The sequence below is a fragment of the Vanacampus margaritifer genome, chromosome 1 (assembly GCF_051991255.1).
Source record: "Vanacampus margaritifer isolate UIUO_Vmar chromosome 1, RoL_Vmar_1.0, whole genome shotgun sequence".
NCBI lineage: Eukaryota > Metazoa > Chordata > Actinopteri > Syngnathiformes > Syngnathidae > Vanacampus > Vanacampus margaritifer.
Window position 1 is genome coordinate 29,799,431 of NC_135432.1, and position 20,013 is coordinate 29,819,443.

The 20,013-nt window shown below is 38.2% G+C and overlaps 1 protein-coding gene across 6 annotated transcripts in view; it reads right to left on the reverse strand.

The window, feature by feature from the left end:
* The window catches only part of LOC144035973 (vitamin D3 receptor A), a 67,509-nt gene that overhangs the window by 16,255 nt on the left and 31,241 nt on the right, over window positions 1-20,013 (reverse strand). For all 6 annotated transcript variants that reach the window (XM_077546180.1, XM_077546170.1, XM_077546162.1 and 3 more), the window contains 2 exons: window positions 7,168-7,315; window positions 5,104-5,234 (listed from right to left, as the gene is read on the reverse strand). In XM_077546180.1, coding sequence (XP_077402306.1) covers window positions 5,104-5,234; window positions 7,168-7,313 — 277 coding nt within the window. In that variant the 5' untranslated portion in view covers window positions 7,314-7,315. The remainder of the gene's footprint in view (window positions 1-5,103; window positions 5,235-7,167; window positions 7,316-20,013) is intronic.

The following is a 20,013-nucleotide window of genomic DNA, read 5'->3' on the forward strand; positions in this document are numbered from 1 at the left end:
TATAGTTGTAACTACCTGTATACAGACACAAAAATAAATAAATAAAAATGTCACTGTACCACCATTTGGACCAGCATCATAATACAATAACATAGTGGAGCTGAGTGTTGAAGGTGAGATAGAAGATTTATTCCTAAAATAAACTAGTATTTAGTATTGTAGGCCACTGCAACAAACATTAACACTGTGTTTGGATGTAGGAAAATAAAAGTGTCATGTGTGATGATTACATTCGGATGTATTGAAAAATATTGAATACAAATCATACTCAAATAAATGTTCAAAAAACAAGAGTAGATTATCAAAATAATTATAAATTAATTTGGCAGTTGACTAGTTGTCAAGTAATCAAATAATCGTTGCACCGAATCGAACCAAACCATATCCTACTGAATCAAACGGAACCGAATTTTTGCATTTTAAAATCGAACCTTCCTTGTATCAGATCGCACCGCATGTATCGAGATGTGTATCGATTCGTCTTGATTGGAGAGATTTACACCCCTAATAATAATACTGTAGTTTAATCAGTGTCCATTTGCAGAATTATTACATCTTGTGAGTCAATACAGTAATATCAAGAACCTATAAATAGAGTCTTTCTAAAATGGCTGTAAACCCTTGTATGGTACAGTATATGATGTTTTTTTTGGGAGAGCCAAATGAAAGCTGATAGTCACATCTTGATTATTTCATTTGCATTGTGGCAGGTACACAAAAAAACTTGTCATTTATCAAATCTTTCTTGAATTGTAGACACCTTACAACATAAGAAAGAGCTAATAATCTTACGATGGGGAAAATGGCAGTCATTTGAATGCGTATTAATATTTTATAACAAAAGGACTGGTGGTTCATTTTAAAAATATATACTGGAGAAGATTTCTGTTGTATTGTACTTTTTGATAAAAGATGAGGATTAAGGTTGTTTTGGCTTGTTTCAAATGTCAGAATAATACTCCTATATTATATTATATAATATTTCCTGCAAGAAGGCATGTCATGTTTGCAATCTCTTCATATGGCTCATTCAGCTGGCGTTGGATGTTTAAGTGCCTTTTGGCTTATTCATGCAGTGGGAAGAGCGGCACGGTGAATATGGTTGAATAGTTTTGAGTGTTTATGGTTACTATTTTAGGTTGGACAAGATGAAGGGCTCTCTGGGGAAATTGCTAGCATTGCGTGCCATTTCCGTATGTCGCACAGCTTTACATTATTTTTGGAACTTTGGACTAAAGTCCTACTACTACTACTACTACAGGGCTCCAATCCAGACTGCTCTAAAATAGTTGCATTTTGCTTCTAAAAATTGATTTGTCTCTCTGTGGGTGGGATTTTCACAATAATGAATGACTCACTTCTCATTATCCCTTAACGTTACAAATTCATTTGTCCACATTATCAACCTGTAATAATTTGACTCAACTTACATTGCTTGTTTGTTGGACCTTATAACAGTTCTGCTGCCATGACCAACTTCATTGTGTACTGTAAGTCCAAACACCAGCTCTCTAAGTCTAAGGGTCGGTAGGGGTGCACACGCAGTCGTCAATTCGTAAATTTGTGGGCAACAAGTAAAGAAAGGAATTAAATTGCTTTAATGGCAGTAAAAGTGTGTGTACGAGGTAAATTAGAATATATTTTGGGCTACAACTGCCTTCAATATTGAAAAAACATTGGGGGAGGGGGGGGGGTAATCTGAATATGCTGGGTTTTACTATGCTGTTATCAGGCCACAGATTTTCACAAACAGTAACATGCTTAAAAAAAAAAAAATCATCTTTGGCACTGAATGTTTTTTATTCTAATGAACGACTTGAGACGTTCTTGGCATTAAATTGGTTTAAAAGAAAAAGCCCACCCATGCTTGAAAATCCTCCAGTGTTGCTGAATTAAAGCAATTATGCAAGAATGAATGGGCCAAAATGCCAGCACAGCACAAAGATGTCAAAGACTCATGGCCAGTTATAGAACTGCTAAGGGTGGCCAAAACCAGTTATTTTGGGGCAAACACTTTTTCAAACAGGGACAGATAGCTTTGAATATTTTTCTCCACCTCAAGTCAAATTATCATTTAAAAACTGCATTTTGTGTTAACTTTGGCTATCTTTGTCTGATTTAGTGAACTTAAACATTAAAGCATAACTCAACACTTAAATCAACTTTTTTTTTTTTGCTAGAAAAACTGTATAAACTGGTGTCTACAAATGCTGTCGACATGTTCTCGTCATTATTTTTACATTTTAGTATAAGTTTGGTTTGGGGGCAAAAACCGTGTGTTTCATATAAACAAAGCTGGACAAAATCCATTGCTGTGTTTGATCATTTCTAGGAATTGTTCTCTTTTTGAGAATGCTTGCACAAAACACAGTTTAACTCCTGGGGGGTATCAGGAAACCGATGTTGGTCTCCGTTATAAGAACAGCTGTGTTTTGACTGAAGCAACATCAACATAGTGGCTCATGATCGAGCCTTTCTATCTGCTCACAGGAATGTAAGAGATTCTTGTGTTTGTAGGAAGGAAGCCATCATTAACCTGTACTGGCGCTGCTCAATGCACAAATGTGCGTCACACTTCTGTGTTTTGTTCCAAGGGCAATAATTAACTATTCTGTTTTTACAGCTAAGTGCTGTATTGCATTAAAAAAAAAACAATGGCTTTGGTACAATAATTCTACAGTACATTTTCATCACTATTTAAGTAATGCTTATGTCACAGACTGTGTCCAAATGAGAACATGCTTGTATAAATGTAAAATGATTAATTAATTAATAAAAATCTGCTGAAGCAAGTACGTCTAGTAATTTAGATAAATTAAGTATACTTTAATTTGGATGTTTCTTGTTATTTCCATCCAACATCACCTCAGTCACAAATCCCTCAGCATAATATTTTTTGCATACTAAAGGTAAACATCATTAGCTTGATGTGGTAATAACGCACATACAAAGCGAGTAGAAATAGACGGGGGGCTGGCTCGATGGCTCTTGTAGTCGCTTCAGGGAGTAACGCACTGACCCCTGAATGCCTCTGCCCATATTATCCTTTTGACTCTCTGCCACAGTGACCGGATTACCCATGAAGCAAGCGCTCAACTGTGTAGACAGACAGACTGACTGCCAGACAGGCCATAACTGCCAAGAAAAGGAAGGCCTAAAGCCATCAGGGCACAGTTTACACTGACATGAGGTGGCCTATCTTTCAGCTAAAAACAAACTCTCCTGCTGCAATTTGATCCTTGAATTACACGTTTTGATTTGGCTCATCATTTTGTGACATCATGTGAGAAGGTTTCTGTCTCACACCAGGAAGCGGCTCAGAGGGAGGCTCAAATGTGACAGACGAAAATGTTAGGGTAGGAGAACTTTTCTTTACCATAAATAAATGTGAGCAAAAGACATATTTAACTTTTTATTTTTTGTATTTTTATTAGCAGATTTTGAAGGCTGATTTCAGCTTCTTCTTCTTTTGTTTTTTATAATATACAAGTGTGTGCTGCTCTCACAAAATTATGGTACCGGTATATAAACTGCTAACAGAGTTGGCAGGTTCAGGTCTTGCAACTTTAACTAAATACTGGTCATTTTACTTAAGACTGTAAACAACTGTTTGAAGTGGCTTTTGAATGATTGCACTTTGGACTCCAAGATCACAGAAGCAGCATTACATAACCACATGATGTAGAAGTCAAAAACAAGAACACCAACAGTTTGGCTACACAGCCTTTAAAAGGCTCCTGAAAGAATCTGGCTGTGGAGCATATTTGGTTTTCACCTCTTTGAACCTGTCCTCATTAATTAGGCTTCAACTGCCCATCCAAATTCAGCCATGCGGCCTCATGCCAGCAGCACACACTAAAACCATTCCTTCTGGCACCAGTGAATCGGCACAGTTTGGTCAGTGTTTGGCTATTCTAAGGACAAGTTTGAGCCAGCTGGTCTCCAGACAAGATTGAGCCTACAACTGCATTGTTTAGGCATTGCCTTACAAAAGCCAAACCAACAATTTGAGCAGGCCAAAGCACTTGGCAAAGGAAACATTTACGGTTTGTAAAGTGACTAATTGGATGTGGTAATGTCTGGCCTCAATAGGAGAGCTTCAGGGAGAGTCACTATTAAGGACAAAAATAAATATAAAACTTGGAAAAATAGGGGGAAAAAAATAATTCAAAAATAAATATGAAACTAGGAAAAATAGGGGGGGGGGTAACAATTAGTAAACTCATTTTCCCCATAGGAACAGAAAATAATGTGGAAACGCCACGGAAAAATCTATGTATTCAACTTAGGTGCACTAAGCGTATGGCAACGCAAGATGGCCACCGGCGGCACACAAGAACACGGCATTGGGAGTCCAGGTTATATACGTCCGTGCTGTGTTAGCCTGCGAATCCAACTCTGAGTGACCGTGTTTTTGTTTTTTTTAAGCTTTTGAGCCAGCACAGCATGGTAGTGTTTTCATTTTATTTTCTTTACTCAAGAATACACGCATTTGGGTGGGACTGCATCACATCGGAGCGGGGCGCACGTTCTACTGTCAGTTTTTTATCAAAACAAAATAAAAATAAATAAAAGTTCCACTTTATGATTGTGTCCTACTGTCCCTACTTGTTGTTGATGCCTCACAAAAAAAATATTTTAAAAAATTAAAAAATGAAATTTTATTTCTGAAGCCTGAAATGTGGCAAAAGGTCACAGAGTTCAAAGAGGGCTAATACGTTCGCAAGGCATTCACAGTCGCAGTCATTTTGTTAAGTACAATTTTACGTATCAATCCTATTAGTGATATCAGTATCGGTAATTTTCCTGCTAACATCAGTTAACTTGAAGTCTTTCAAGCCAGATGTACGCAACAATCACAATATAACTCCAAAAGACAGGGCTGCATTCAAAAGCAAATATGAGGTAATTAATGTGGAATCATTTCTTTAAGCCCGTATCCCACTGAGGGGCGAACATCTGCGAAACAAACCAATTTTTGTTAAAAATTTCCTTTCGACTTTTAAATGAACATTGAGGAAGCGTTGCGAGTTTGAACACCGACGTGAAATCAACATTTGTTAGTGTCGCAAACGTGTCAACAAATAAGAAAGGTGTGCTCACACTCTTTCATCATGCCAATGTCAATGCAGCGCTTGAGACGACAGGCCTGGCAGTGACGTCGGTTGTCTTTGGTGATGGTACAGCTTCCATTGAATGGGCAGGTGAAGGCGGCTTTACGCTTCATACTGCGCCTAGCAGAGTGAAACATGAGATTGGTTACAATCCTGAATAGTTATTTATGACCTGCTGTGGTTGAATGCTACATCAGAAATGAAATTGAAATGGATCACACAGAATGAAACACATTTCATATTCATGACAACGGATGGAAATAGGCTCGTTGAAAAAGGGGAAATGTCTGAACTAGTGATGCACTGAATCAAATTAAAGCCGAAAGAGGATGTTGTGGTGACGCAAGCAAAATAAAACAACAAAAACAAAAACGCTGCAAGCATCTGTTTGAATTCAACACCAAACGCGGGGATGAGCGTCTGCCTCGCTGCTCGCTGGCGTTTATGAGTACTAGGCGCTTCATTGTGCACACAGGAGAAGGAGAGGGGTGTCACTTTGTAAACTACAGTATTGTCCAGCATTTCAGCGGGTCGAAAAAGAGAGCGCTGCTGAGAACTGCACAACAAGTTGAGCCACTCTTTCTCCTGAAACGCCTTCCTTTTTTTCTTTGATGAGAGCCCCCTTTAACGTTTCCACTTTTTCACTTGCATTCTGGTGGCCGTGCTTAATACTTAAGCTAATGTTAGCACTGCTGCTATCAACAGTTTTAAACAAGTAAACACTTACCACTATCTCCGGTGACTACAGACCTGTACAGGATGCCGTGTGTGCACTTTGTCTGTTTCCCAAAGCCAATTGGCTGGTGCGAAGAAATCATTTTATTTATTTTTAAACGGTGAATATGTGAATGTGCCGATTTTAAGTGCGCCGCACCATGTCCCGCTCCAAATAGGCTACAAATGCGCCATCCGCACTGCACACATTCGTGCCCGCCGGTGCGAACTACTGTACATTAATTACAAAGTGCAATTGCAGGGCCAGAAAATGCTTTGCCAACATGTCTGTGGTGTGGACATATTTCAATTTATATTGTGCTTTGTTAAAATGCCAGTGCTAAATAGGCCTAAATATTTTATAATAATATTATAATTCTAATTAATTGTAATAAATGCAATGATAATAAGAAATTAGCATACATTTTTTGGGGTGTTTCGGTTTTCAGCCAAGCATTTCTCATTTTCGGTTTTGGCTAAAAAAAAAATATTTTCGGTGCATTCCTAGTCTGACCGAGGACAGGAAAAAAAATATTGACGATACTGAGAATAATGCAGCTTCAACAGGCATACATGTTAATTAGAAAAGCAGGAAAGAACGTCAAGTTTTGGTAACAAAAAATGGTAAGCGAAAAAACAAGAATGCATTAAATCAAATTATGTTACATTACAGTTAGTCCAACAAACTCAAATTTTAGAGGTGCAATGATGGACAGTGGTAGACATGAATTGGTTACAATGGTTAAAAGACTTAATCAGAGGCTTGGGTTGTGTTCACACTTAAAATTAACTCTGGTGTGATTGTGTGTATTTGTGTGTGTCACTAGTATCATCTAGTACTGTACCTGGTATGCGATACACAACCTAATCAGAGTGTGTCTTCATATGCATCATATTGGCAACTTTGGTCTGATAACCAAAATGCCTGTTTGAATGCCAAGCAAATCGAACCAAATGGTCACACAATGGATCATTCTCGACAGTCACAAACTTTTGTGACTGATATTTATACCAGGAATGGGGGTTAGATGAACTCTTATTGATTAATTATGTGGAAAACCAAGATTTTATTATTTGTTAAATAATTGAAGCAAGCAAAAAATTATGAATGAGATTCTGCTACAATTAAGCAGGATTTTTTTCCCTCTCAAAATGCCAACTAGTTGAGATTGAATCAAGAGCGCCTCTGGTGGTTGCAGCCAAGTACTCCAAGCACTCCATTTGTCCTCAACACACAATTTCACACATTAAACATAATTCGAAACAACTGATTAACACAATCACTTGTTCATTTGTTCAAAGTGAACATTATAGCATGGACAGATCCATCCCTGCTTACCTGAAGAAGCCCTTGCAACCCTCACAAGTCATGGCATTGAAGTGGAAGCCAGTGGCCTTGTCGCCACAAACCCCACAGATCCGCGGGGCATTGCGATCGAATTCATCTGATCCCGCCACCGACGTAGTAACCGTCATGGGCTCCATCACTGTGGAAAACGAGAGAAAAATTTCAGAACTTTTTGTTCATCCTACTGACAACTGAGCAGTCAAAAAAAAAACATAAAAGCTTGAATATTATATATATAAAAATGTCACCAACATAAGTAAGATTACAAATCAGTTTGTTTCCTCTCTGCAGTGCGTTAAAGCAAAATTGTAGGGATGCGCCTGGTCAGATGCTCCTATGTTGTCCCTCTTATAAAAACACAGGTGTTGGGTTATTAGCATATTTAGTGGAGGCACTGGCAGTCTCACAACCTGCTATTGCCTGAATGAATCAGTACAGACAGGTGTAAACAAGCAAATGATGCCTTTTTAAAAATCAGGAGGACAATGACTGATTTAATTCTAAAACTCTAAGAAATTTAATAATGTCACCTTACCAACTTGAAATGTAAAGACAGTAGGGCTTGGGCAATTATGGGAAAAAAATATATAATTGATTTCAAAACTACTCAAAACTACCATCATAGTCCCATGTCCCATCATTCCTGCACGTAGAACACTTCATTCTTGAACACTATTCTTTTAGTCAAGTACTAAATGATTTTGTAATTACCGATATGTGAAATTCAATTCTGATGTATCCACACATTAACTGCTTTGCATATTTGCACACATTCAAACCGTGAATAAGCATCTACCTGATCTTTCTATCATTTTCATCTGATCTTATTTTGTTATTCTATTTTTATTTTCGCAAGTTTGGGACTTACGTAGTGGGCTAAACGTTGCATATCGTATTTCGTGCCATATCAGGTGGAAATGCGAGTTGGCAGGACAATAAAAATTCCTTGAGTCTTTGAAACTTGAACTTTAGATATAACTTGGACAACCAGACAATAAATTTGTAACAAAGTAAAAAAAAAAGAAAAAAAGAATATACTAAACTAATAGCAATAATAAATAAATAAACAGCTGCTCATGTTCAAATATGTGCATTCAAGTATTGTTATGTTTCCGATGTATGTCTTCCCTTATCGTTTGAGTATGACTATTACTTGTTTGAAGGATTACCACTCCCAGAAGTCGATGCCAATTTAACGTTAGCATGTCAATGGAATTTTACATTGACTTTAAATATAATGTGTAATTATTTGTGTTATGTGTTTAGTTTGACAGTTAACACCAACTGAGATGACATTAAACAGTTTAAAATACACTTGCAGAGTGCAGAATTACAAGTCACACGCTTGCTGCGCAAGTAACATGGTGCATTCAGGGTGTTTCGCAGCACTGGGAACTTACACACGCAATATAAACTGATATTAATATTAAACCTGTGTATGCATTTGGATAAATCCTATTTACTAAGTTGAGCTTTCAAGTAGACACAAAGTATCAGGCATAAGCATTTGGTTTTTTGTTTTACTTTGACGAGTTTTGGCATCTACTGCCGCCTTTCTCAGAAGCTGTTGATGCCGGAAATAGTCAAGGTAAAACGAAAAACCTTTTTTGTCTTAAATAAGAAAAACCAAAGGACTATATAGATTTGAAGACAAAAGATGAACTTTTTAACAAAGTATCAGGCAACCAATTTGACACAGCCTTTGCTTTGAGAGTCTTTAAGTGTGACTTTCCTTGGATGAAAGCAAAAAACAAAAAAACATAGTCTAAGGTTTAAAAAGAGGATTACGCCCAATTGACAGATCCGCAAAAGACATTGGTACAGTTGGGGTCAGATAAGACTATCTTGGCACACCGTCGACAACATCATGAATAATTTGTGTTTGTGAGAGAGGGAGGAGTCATGTGAGGAGAAGACAAGCAAATGAGGACAAGGAGAGGAGGGGGATTCACGCTATGAATTTGCGTGCACAGTGGGTCACATGACTGCATGATGTAGCTGACATGCATCAGAGCACCCACTGATGCATATCTAACCAGGACAAAGGAGCAACTGGTGAGGTGGTGGAAGAAGTGAACTTGTGGATAAAAAAATCGACTGCCCTGTATTACTTTAATCTACCTGGTCGTTCATTGGATTGGGGGCAGCATACAGCTGCTTTTCTGTTCCATTTTACTCAAACCTCGCCTGTGCACCTCTCGGCCAGTCAAGTTACTGTCTTGCATTTTTCTTGTGCTCCGACGATCATAAATCTGATGTTCCAGTTTGTAAAGCACATGCAGTCCATGAACTGCCTTTGAGCTCTAGCATGAAGGGACCCCCTTTTCTCGGTTTGGACACAGTCTTGCAACCTAAGAGCCATCTGTTCAAAATGGCTTTGGTCTTGCTGTTCAGTCAGTAGTGTGATTTCATTATCTTGTACCTTGTAATCGCCATTTAACAACACTCCTGCCTCGGACACACTTGGTTAAGATCAGCACATATCCGGGACATTATGTTGTTGTTTGGTTTTGTGAAAAATCGTATGATCACGCGACCGAAGGTCACACCAGGAAGTGGTGACAGCAACGACGAAGGCTAATAATGTGTTGATAGCTGAAACTGTTAGCAAGTTTGGGTCATTATTATTGTTGTTTTGAGTCACTGTTTATTATGTTACATTCTAGTTTTTTTCCGACAAACCAATCATTTTAGGAGTAATTATGGACAGTGTTAGACATGCATTGGTTAGTGAGTTAGTGAGAGGTTTGGGCTGTGTTCACACTAAAAACAAACTCTAGTGTGATTGTGCTGATAGATTTTTTTTTTTTTTGTGTGTGTGTCACCAGTATCATCTGGAACTTGGTGAGCGATAAACAGTTTAATCCGGTTGTGACTTCATACCTGTCACACTGGCAATTTTGGTCTGAAAACAAACGTGCCTGTTTAAATGCCAAGCAAACCGAACCAAATGTGCACGCTATGGATCATTTTGTACACTACACTCACAAAATATTGTAACTGGTATTTATATCAAGAATGTGTGTTTGATGAAATCTTATTGATCAATTATGTGGCAATTTAAGAGCCACCTGTTCAAAACAGCTTTTGTCTTGCACTGTGTACTGTTCAGTCAGTGGTGTTTTTTTCTCTCCACTCATTATCTTGTAATCGCCATTTCAAAACACTCCTACCTCGGTCACACTCAGTTGAGATCAGCACATATCCGGAACATTCTGTTGTTCTTTGGTTTTGTGAGAAATCGTTTAATCACACGAGACCAGGTCACACCAGGAAGTGGTGACAGCATCGACGAAGGCTCATGTGTTGACAGCAAGATATAAGAGAACGTATTTTTACACCAAAAAAATACTTGTTTGAACACAATCAACTTTTGAAGGCCAATTTTCGGGGTGCGTATTATATCAGTGCATTTTGTTCATAATAATCTGTGGTAACCACTGTAAATTAGACTGCAATTACGCACACTTTTGAGGCTACATTCAGACCGAAAACAAAAATACAGTGTCTTGCCGCGTTTCACATGGTTGTGTTTCGTGAAGGAGCTACACAGGGGTAAGAGAAGGGACTCCTCCCCCTCCGACAGAAAATAAATAAATAACATCACTAGATTGTATTACTTTGGATGGTATATACAATCTTTGTTAACAGTTTAAAAGCTGTAAAAACATGTCAACACGCTCACCAGATATGCTAACTTCCTCCCTCCCCATTCTCTAAGCTCCTTTTTGGCTTTTTTCCTGGCAAGAATTGCAAACTGGTTGTGTTGTATACCCCCTCAGTCCCACAGACCACAATGATATTGTATTGTACCACATTGCTTTTATTTCAGCACGCTGTATGTGTTTGTTGATCTTAAGCTGCTGCTGAGCGTGACGTAGTTCAATACATCCTTGGCTGACAATGATGTGACACCATGAAAAGTTCACAGTTACAAACCCCGCAAAATGGGCAAAGAAGCAAAATTTTCACTTAAGATGCTTCATCCGTCCTGACCGGCACCAACTGCATTGATGATATATGGAAAGAAACGCATAGCCAGAAACACTCTATTTGTCTGACCGTAGCAAAAGAAACATGTCAGACATGTAATGAAGTGGGAACAAGATGTTTGTAGGTGACATTACGACATCTCATAGGTATTGCTGGAATGAATACAGCAAGTGATGTGTGCAAGTATGTCCAAAAAGTCTAATCAAAACCATAATCCTTGAGAGAGATGCTCACAAGGTTGGCGGAGGTCTTGTGTGAAATTACACACAATGGCTGCTCAAGCTCCAACTTTTGAAACAAAAAAAGTGACAGAACGCCAAATTCTATTTCTGATCTTTTTGTTGTTGTCGTTGTTCTTTGTTTGTCTTTTTACTTGTATTCAAAACAATGAGTGCCTGGTAAAGTAGTAACTCATCCGACAAAGGCAAATCTGTTTCAATCCGTGCAGAAAGTCAAAACTGGATTGTCTGGAATTTCTATGTCATAACTGTTCTTACCACCTCCATGTCACACATTTGCACATTAACCACAATTTAGGTAATAAGTTTCAACACAACAGTAGTATAGTCAGCAGGTGAGAGAGATGATCCAAAAAGTGATGACCTGAGCACACTTTACACAAAGTCCTTGAACTAGCACATGCTACCTGCATCAAGTTTGCTGACGATTAACATGGCTGTATCTCCAAGTTGAGGTTGCATAAGAAATGGTAATATGATGGCACAAAAACAGCCTGTAAAAATAATTCAGAAATATATTTCTGAAAAAGACTGAACAATGTGCTACATTTAGTTGTGGACATTTTATTGTTTAAGTTTTATTGATTGTTGGGGCGTGTCTAAAGCAGCACCCAGTGACGCATGTGTCACTCCTCCATTATAATAAGAACTGTGCACTTTGGTTTGCATCAGTGATTGTCCGGTAGAATAGCTGGTTAGTTAAGATTACTGTACTAGGCTCATATCTACCTCTGCAATGTGCAGTACACCCCACAAATGTGTCAACCCTGGATGCCAGAATTTACATAACAGCTCATTTTTTTAATTTGGATTCCCACGTGTTACACATTTTGTTTTATTCAGGCTACCCTAATATATTGAAATGCAAAGCATTGTGAGGTTTATTATAACCATCAGGAAATATGTGCTCAATGTCTTCCATGTAGTGAGAGCCACGGGTTGAATAATGTGCAACAGTGTTTAATAAACAGTTAACTTTCCCTAAAATGTCTCTGTTATGTGGACCCAAACACCGACAGCACACCAAGCGAGGAGGTGAGAGAACCCGCCGCCCGCCCAGACAGAGAGGAGTCACGGTTAGCTTGTGAGGTAGCTAGCCTTAGCGTGGAGAGCCCCGCAACGACCCAATGGGATGTATTCCAGCTCCCAAAGGCTTTAAGCGGATACATATTTGACGCTCAAACATGTCGGGGTGTGTATGCATAAGGGGCACTTTGACTTTTTAACATTGACTGTTTAAAAATTTATTGAATTGAGTGCAGTAGAAGTTGGTAGATATTAAGATGAAATGGTCGCGAGGTAGGTAGGTAGACAGAAAGAGATTTCAAATGTATCAGCAACCAGGAATGCCTGAGCTCAATGTTGGCTGCTGTCTTTAGGGATTTTACAGTGCACAGGCTTCAGAATTCAACAAGATAATAAATCCTTGTAAGTGCAATACAAAGTAATCCAAAATAGAAACTCCCAGCAGGATAGAGAATACAGTCATGAAAAATCTGCACATTTTTGGATGAACAGATTTTGGAGATTTTATAGAACGCTTGAGGTGCACATTGATCTGCACTTATTACGTGAGAAGAAAGTATTGAGTCATTGTCATTAGTCGATTGATCTTTAATTATCCTGGCACAATATACCTACCCCTCCACCCCTATAAAGAGGAACATAAAGATCAAAACAAATGTCCCATTGTAAAAGGAATACAAGAGATCATCAAAGTGAAATCATTTTAAGTGTAAGCGACTGAGACAAAATCACCCTAAAGGCATTTTTAGTACAGTTAACATGATTCAATGATTGCTTTGTCAAATACGCAATGAAATGGCCTTGTAAAAAATTAGAAATTTTTGTGAATTTTGGAAGCCATGACAGCTCATTTCCACACCCCACTGTTGTTACCCTGTGCATGCGTGACTTCAGCCGCCCAAGCGGTCGTCCTCACTGTTGACTCTTCAAGCGGGCGATGACGAGCTGTCAGTAAGTTGCTCGTTCTGTTTTTATCGTTTAATTGAAGCGGTCTCACAGTAAACAAAAGCCAGGGGCATATGTTAGTGCTTAATGCAGAAAAGTCACACAAAACATGCCTCTGTAACTTGATTGATCTTTTATTTTGTACTTAACTAGGATGTCAGGTTCCTTGGTTCAGCACGGTAAAAAACACAAAAACATTTTAAATCAGGACCTATAGAATAAGTAACCCTCACAATCATCATCACTCGATTTGTTGTCACTCTTGAGGTCCATGACTGTATAAAGTTCACTATGAGAGGGCAAGATGGGAAATAGAATCATAAAGGAAGGTAGGGCCCTATAGGCAGCACAACGGGAAACATTGCCTTCTTTTACCGCCAACTGCCTTAAGGAGGGCCTCACTAACAGCCTGCCACAAAAAAAACTCAAATCCAGCTATACCAGTGCTTCATACACACACCCTCAGAATCCCACCACTTGCAAACCAAACAGTCAGTTAATGTAAGTCCATAAACTGTCTTGAGGCTTCTAAGAAGCTGCATTTATTGCAATGTACTTCAAAAACCCCTACCAGCATTTTTAGCTTCTCTTTTGATTTGTATAGCAGCCTTTTAGGCAGCAAAATATATGAAACTATCTGTTGCACTTTGCTTCAAGATAACACAAAAAATAAAATCACATAATTGACATACCGTCATGGCCCCCCAAAAAAGAAAGCCAAATCGGATCATTACAAACAGAACTCCAACAATGGACTGAACACCCACAACGTCATATTTGGCAGCACACCAATTGGAAAAGTAACTGAAATAAATTGCTTCCTGTGACCTTCAACAAGTTTCTTATACCTCTCTGGAATTTTGCCCCACTCTTGTTCTGCCAACTGCTTGAGGCTGTTTTGAGAGCTTTGTGGAATATAAATTAAGCAGCAAAATACGGCCATTTTTATCCATCCTAGGGAGTGGCCATTTTGCTACTTAATGCCAACTGAAAATGACATCACAGATCGAGAAAGTCACATGACCAAACCCAGAAATCAGGTGAGGTGTGATGGTCATTACATCAGACCTTAGAAACATTTCATGGGGAACTACCAAACATAAATATATATACAAGTTAAATGATAAATTATTCATTTTTAATTCTTATATATTCATAAACCCTATTTAATACCAAAATAATCTGTCTCAATTTAGTAAAAAATATATATATACTTAGCGTGAAATCTCGGTTTGTTAGATTGAAAACAGACTTTTTCTGTTGGATGAATGGCAACAGTTATTATTAGGCAGTACAAATTTAATAAGAAATTAGGATTACCTAAACACCAATTCAGCCATGCACAACCATGTGAAAGAGAACATTGTGAAGGAGATACAGTAAAAGATCTCTTGTTTGGCTCGACCACTAGAGATAGTATGTGGTTGTATGTGTTGCATTAACGTTTGTTGAAGTGCAATTTTTTTAAACACATTTAACAGTCATTTTATTTATATTGTATATCTAAGATAATGTATTAGTCTACATTTCATTTTCAATACAAATGTTCAATATTCTTGAGAATCGAAAGATGTTTGCTCTTAGAAAGGATGTGCTTTATTTTTGCTCTAACATCATCACTATATCAGTGTGGGGGTAAACATGATAATATCAGTTATCGTTATAGTTTTTAGGAGAATATATCATCCTGAAAAAATGGTTATCGTGACAGGCCTATTTGCAATACAATTATTTCTTAAAAGGTCTATTTTTGGAGTTCTGTGTGGAATAATCAGATTCAGATTTTTTGTTTTTGTTGTTCCAATGCAAACAAAAGAAATGAACGTGAATACCAAAGCATTTGTAATTGCTGCAGTTTTCTGGGAGAAGTGGTGCATTATCTGAGAGAAGCACAGCGGTGCCAATGTTTTTAACCATGACTGTAAGGCTTTGTTCATCAATTTGCAACACCCATTCCTAAGGACGCCTGTTGGACGACTGATGAAGCATAAATAATTTTGTGAATTTGATCATTACTGCCATGTAATTGATTGATCTGCAAGTGATTATTATTTGACTGACAACAGATTATGTCTTAATTAATTTAAAGTTCCATTCATTTGCCATGGTATTTAAATGTGCTCTGTCCCAGGCCGGGCCTCCTGCGCTCCCCACCCCTCTCCTTGGCAATCCAAAACAAGTTTTGAACTTTGGACCTTGTTTTCCAAGTAGAGGATGAAAACTAACAGGCAACAGGGGGAGTTGTGAGAGTTAAGGGTTAGGGGAGAGGGAGCGAGAGAGTGAGGCAAAAAGAGGTTTGTAAATAAATTTTACTTAGGAGGGAAAAGAAAGAATGAAGGTTAGGATAAAACACAAAAAGAAAAAGACTGGACAGAGGAGATGAGCTAAAAAATAAAAAGAGCATGGGAATAAGGAAAATATGTAAATAGCAAGAAAGCAGCAGAGAAGAAACAAGACCTCTCAAGAGAGTACGGATCATGCCAACTTGCCAAGTCTTAAAACTCTGTCACCTGCGAAATCATACCAGCACCTGCTATTACTGCATTTTAATCCACATTAAAAATTGGCATAACAATCAATTACTCAAGTAACTACAGTATTAACAGAACATATCCAGTCTTAAACTGACCCTTGTGAAACATACCATGTTATTGCATTTTAATCCACATTACAAATGATCGTAATTCTCAATCAATTAATTAACTAACTATTAAGAACTCAGTCAATTAAATAAAACTGATGTGGATTACATAATGTTGTCAAGGATCTCAAGCTTTCGACTTCTTCTCGGCTACAACCAGTCGAGGCGATGTTGAATCATTCCCAAATAGTTTGCTGTTTAACATGACATCAGGACCGACATGGAGTCAGCCAAGGGCTACATTAATTGGGACCACTACATTCTGCTCATCATAACACTGGCATTGGAAAGTGAGCGAGAGTGAGTGAAATGAGAACATACAGGGATTCCCTTCAAAACATTTTTAAAACAGTAATTAATTGATCACTTTAAGGTTTCAGCCATAATTGAACAAGCAGTCTAATACTCCTAATACTAAACTTCCAATTAGGTCTTATAATGAAGTGGCTCCTATTAAGATGTACAAATTGCGACTGATAACTGATAGAAGCTTTTAAACAGATCTAATTTCTTGAAACCTTTAAATGAAAACAATTCCTGGACAATTTAAAAAAGAAAGGAATTTTGTTAGAAATTTTGATTGCAGGTAATAATTGATGCATTGGTAAGACCAAAACCTAAATGGGACCATCGCAAACCATGGTAAAGCTACGTTCAAATTACATTCACGGATTAGTATTTTGTGTTGAATCCGATCTTTTTATATACCCGTTCACATTACAAAAACAAAAGTGACGTCTTAATGTGAACGGAACGCGTCTGTGATGTGGCACACGCACATAAAGCACGACGACGAGTAAAGCCCGGTTGACACGGCAAGAGAATTTAGCCCAGAATCTCCCCTCCCGACAATCGAAAAGACGGTCTCATATCCAAAAGATAATCTTAACAAATAATCCTGCCGTGTGTGGTGTGTTCAGACTGATCTATGCTGCTCGGAAGAACGTTTGGGCAGCTCCAATTTTAAAATCGGGGATATTCAACATGATGGATTGTTTTGGCCGACTTCTCACTGTCTGTGTTGTGCCCCAAGGACAAAACGAGCATGCAGCTGGTTAACAGTGACTTGACAGTGACGTGCAGCCAATCAGAAAGCAAGGTGGGGAATCCAAACCAAAACAGTCATGGTGCAAAATCCACCCTGCAGCATCATTTAAACGCCTTTTCTTTTTAAAATAAACTAAAATAAACCACAAAGTATCGCTACTTGTCCGCCATGTTTCTTGACTCTGAAGTCACGTTTAATCTTGATAGGTTTTGTGAGGTTTTCCATCTAACTTGGAAATTTTCATGAATAAATTAGTTTGTATGTGATGTGTTAATTTTGCTGTGTGGCTCCACACCACACACTTTATATTAAATACTGTTATACCTGTGATTTTTTTTTCTCGTTGCGTGAACTCTACGAGTTTGGAAGTTTGCCGACAATTTGAAAATCTTGCCGTGTGAACCTGGCTTAACACACACAAAAAACGACATCTCACTCACAGTGTTTACAAAGGTAAATATGGTCCTGTCTGTAGAGCTCATTTTAGAATGACAGAGGCGCAAGGCCTGAGGAGGTAGAAATATTTTGGTGATATGAGCAGACGCTCCTTGATCTCATTTCATGGAGAAATCTACTAAAGATGATGTCACATTATTGCTGCACGTCAAGAAGGAACTGTGTGTGTCAACACTGTTATTCAAAGTCAGTAGTCACCCTTCCAAGTACTCTCAGCCTGGGTTTTTGATGACATGTCGAATGTGTAAGGATGAGCATTCATAATACACAAATTGCATGTATATCTGCTTGTTATCCATATAAAACAGAGGTCCAGGTCCGATAAGAAAGAAAAAAAAAATTATACTGTACTGTTTGCACTGCACACAAAAAAATCAGATGCATGTCACATATAGGCAAAAAAAATAAATAAATAATTGGAAATGAGCTGTTGTGTGAACTGTGAACATAGCTCAAGATCTCTCATTCAGCACACCAGGGTGAGATCACATATCACACCTCTGACCTTCCTAACTAAGACTATGTAAGAACAGCAACAGCCCAAGTGATTTCCTTCAGATGCTTTGACGCATATAATCTTAATTTATAGAGCAGAACTTTGCCATTAAAGCATTAACTCTGATTGTTTCTTAAATAATCTATACATCGTTACATGTTTCTTATAGAATGAATAATCTTTACATCATGAGGGGGGGAAAATGAAAAAAACATTTTCTAGGCAGTCAATGCAATAAGACTAAGAATCAAATATCACCAAATTAAAATGGCTCAAATGCCTACATAATTTGGAAACCTTGAATATTCGCTGTACAAATACAAAAAATAACATGGGGAATAAGCGGTTAAGAAAATGGATGGATGGATGGAAAAATTACTGCATTATGTACTGGATTTATAATTATACACACCTGTATAACTGTAAATGTTTTTCTCTCTCTCTCTCTCTCTCTCTCTCTCTCTCTCTCTCTCTCTCTCTCTCTCTCTCTCTCTCTCTCTCTCTCTCTCTCTCTCTCTCTCTCTCTCTCTCTCTCTCTCTCTCTCTCTCTCTCTCTCTCTCTCTCTCTCTCTCTCTCTCTCTCTCTCTCTCTCTCTCTCTCTCTCTCTCTCTCTCTCTCTCTCTCTCTCTCTCTTTTTTTTTTAAACCTTAAGCTAGTAAAAAATGCTATCGCAAAAGGAAAACTGCTCTGTTGCTATTTTGTGTTGACGTGGAATGGGGCCAAAGGGCCAACAAGGTGAAGCATGTGGGTAAATTATTAACCGGATAAACAGGGTTAGCAGGCCGAGAACAAACAACATATGTCCAGCACAAAACAACAACTGATAAGAGAAAGAGTAGAGTTTAATAGTTTGGGAAGGCTCGGGGAATACACAACATAATGCAAGGAGTGTGGTTGTAAAAACACCTAGATAATAGAACAAAAATGAATTATGAGTCAACCATAATGTAAGCCTCTTTTACACAGAAATCACACAAAATTTATCCATCCTTGACTTTTACATAGAACCCAATGAACACAGCCTATTGCTCCAACTCTGTGCACTAACATGTTGTTGTTATTATTATAATATATATATATTCTTGTTGAATTAAAACTAGTTTTATTTTTTTAAAGATCCTTGGGCACCTTAAGTTAAAATGAAAATGTATCCACATTCTAACCAGTGCCATCATTGACTACATCATTATGCACTGCAGTTTACATTGACATGAGTCAATATGCAAATATGCATGTGTAAGCGCTAGAGCTGTGCACGAATGGGTGGTGATTTGGTCATTCACTCCAATTATAATTTGCTGACTCTGATCAAATGGTGTGACATCACAGTAACCTGTGTTTTTTTTTTTTATACGGTACGGTTTAGCACGGGTGCATTTTACAGTTACATTACAGTTTGACAGTAACGGAAGTAAAACGAGAGGTGCTCATAAAGCGAGCCACATTGAACTACCATCTGTTATGTTGTCAGAAAATGTGTTTTCCGACCGGTCACTGAAGTGCACATGAACGTGATTGGCCCCTTTGACGGCGAGTGATCCACTCTTTACTCTGAGTGGCTGCCATATTGAACAGGGAGTCCCGTGATGGTCTATCACACATGTCTGATGTTAGTAACAAAACAATATGCGTCAAAATTGCTAAAGAAACTTCTTATGAATTTATTGGAGCCAAACACACGCAAGATGCTACATGGGCGTCAGCAACAAGACAAGGTGATATCTATGTTATCAACATGACTCCTCCAAGTAGCATGCAGGCTAAAACATCCAGTATTTAACATGAAGACTATTATTACGGTTTTACACCATCAAAGTGTGCAACAGACGAAAGGGAGTTTGCAAACGTAGACGCTGGCTGGCGGACCTTAGAAACAAACTTGCTTAGCATTAGCATTAGCCAGCAAGAACGAAGCTACAAGGAGTCAGTACTCAAGACGTGGATAGATTTAAAATGGTCCAAAGACAAAACAACATCAAAGTGACGGCACAG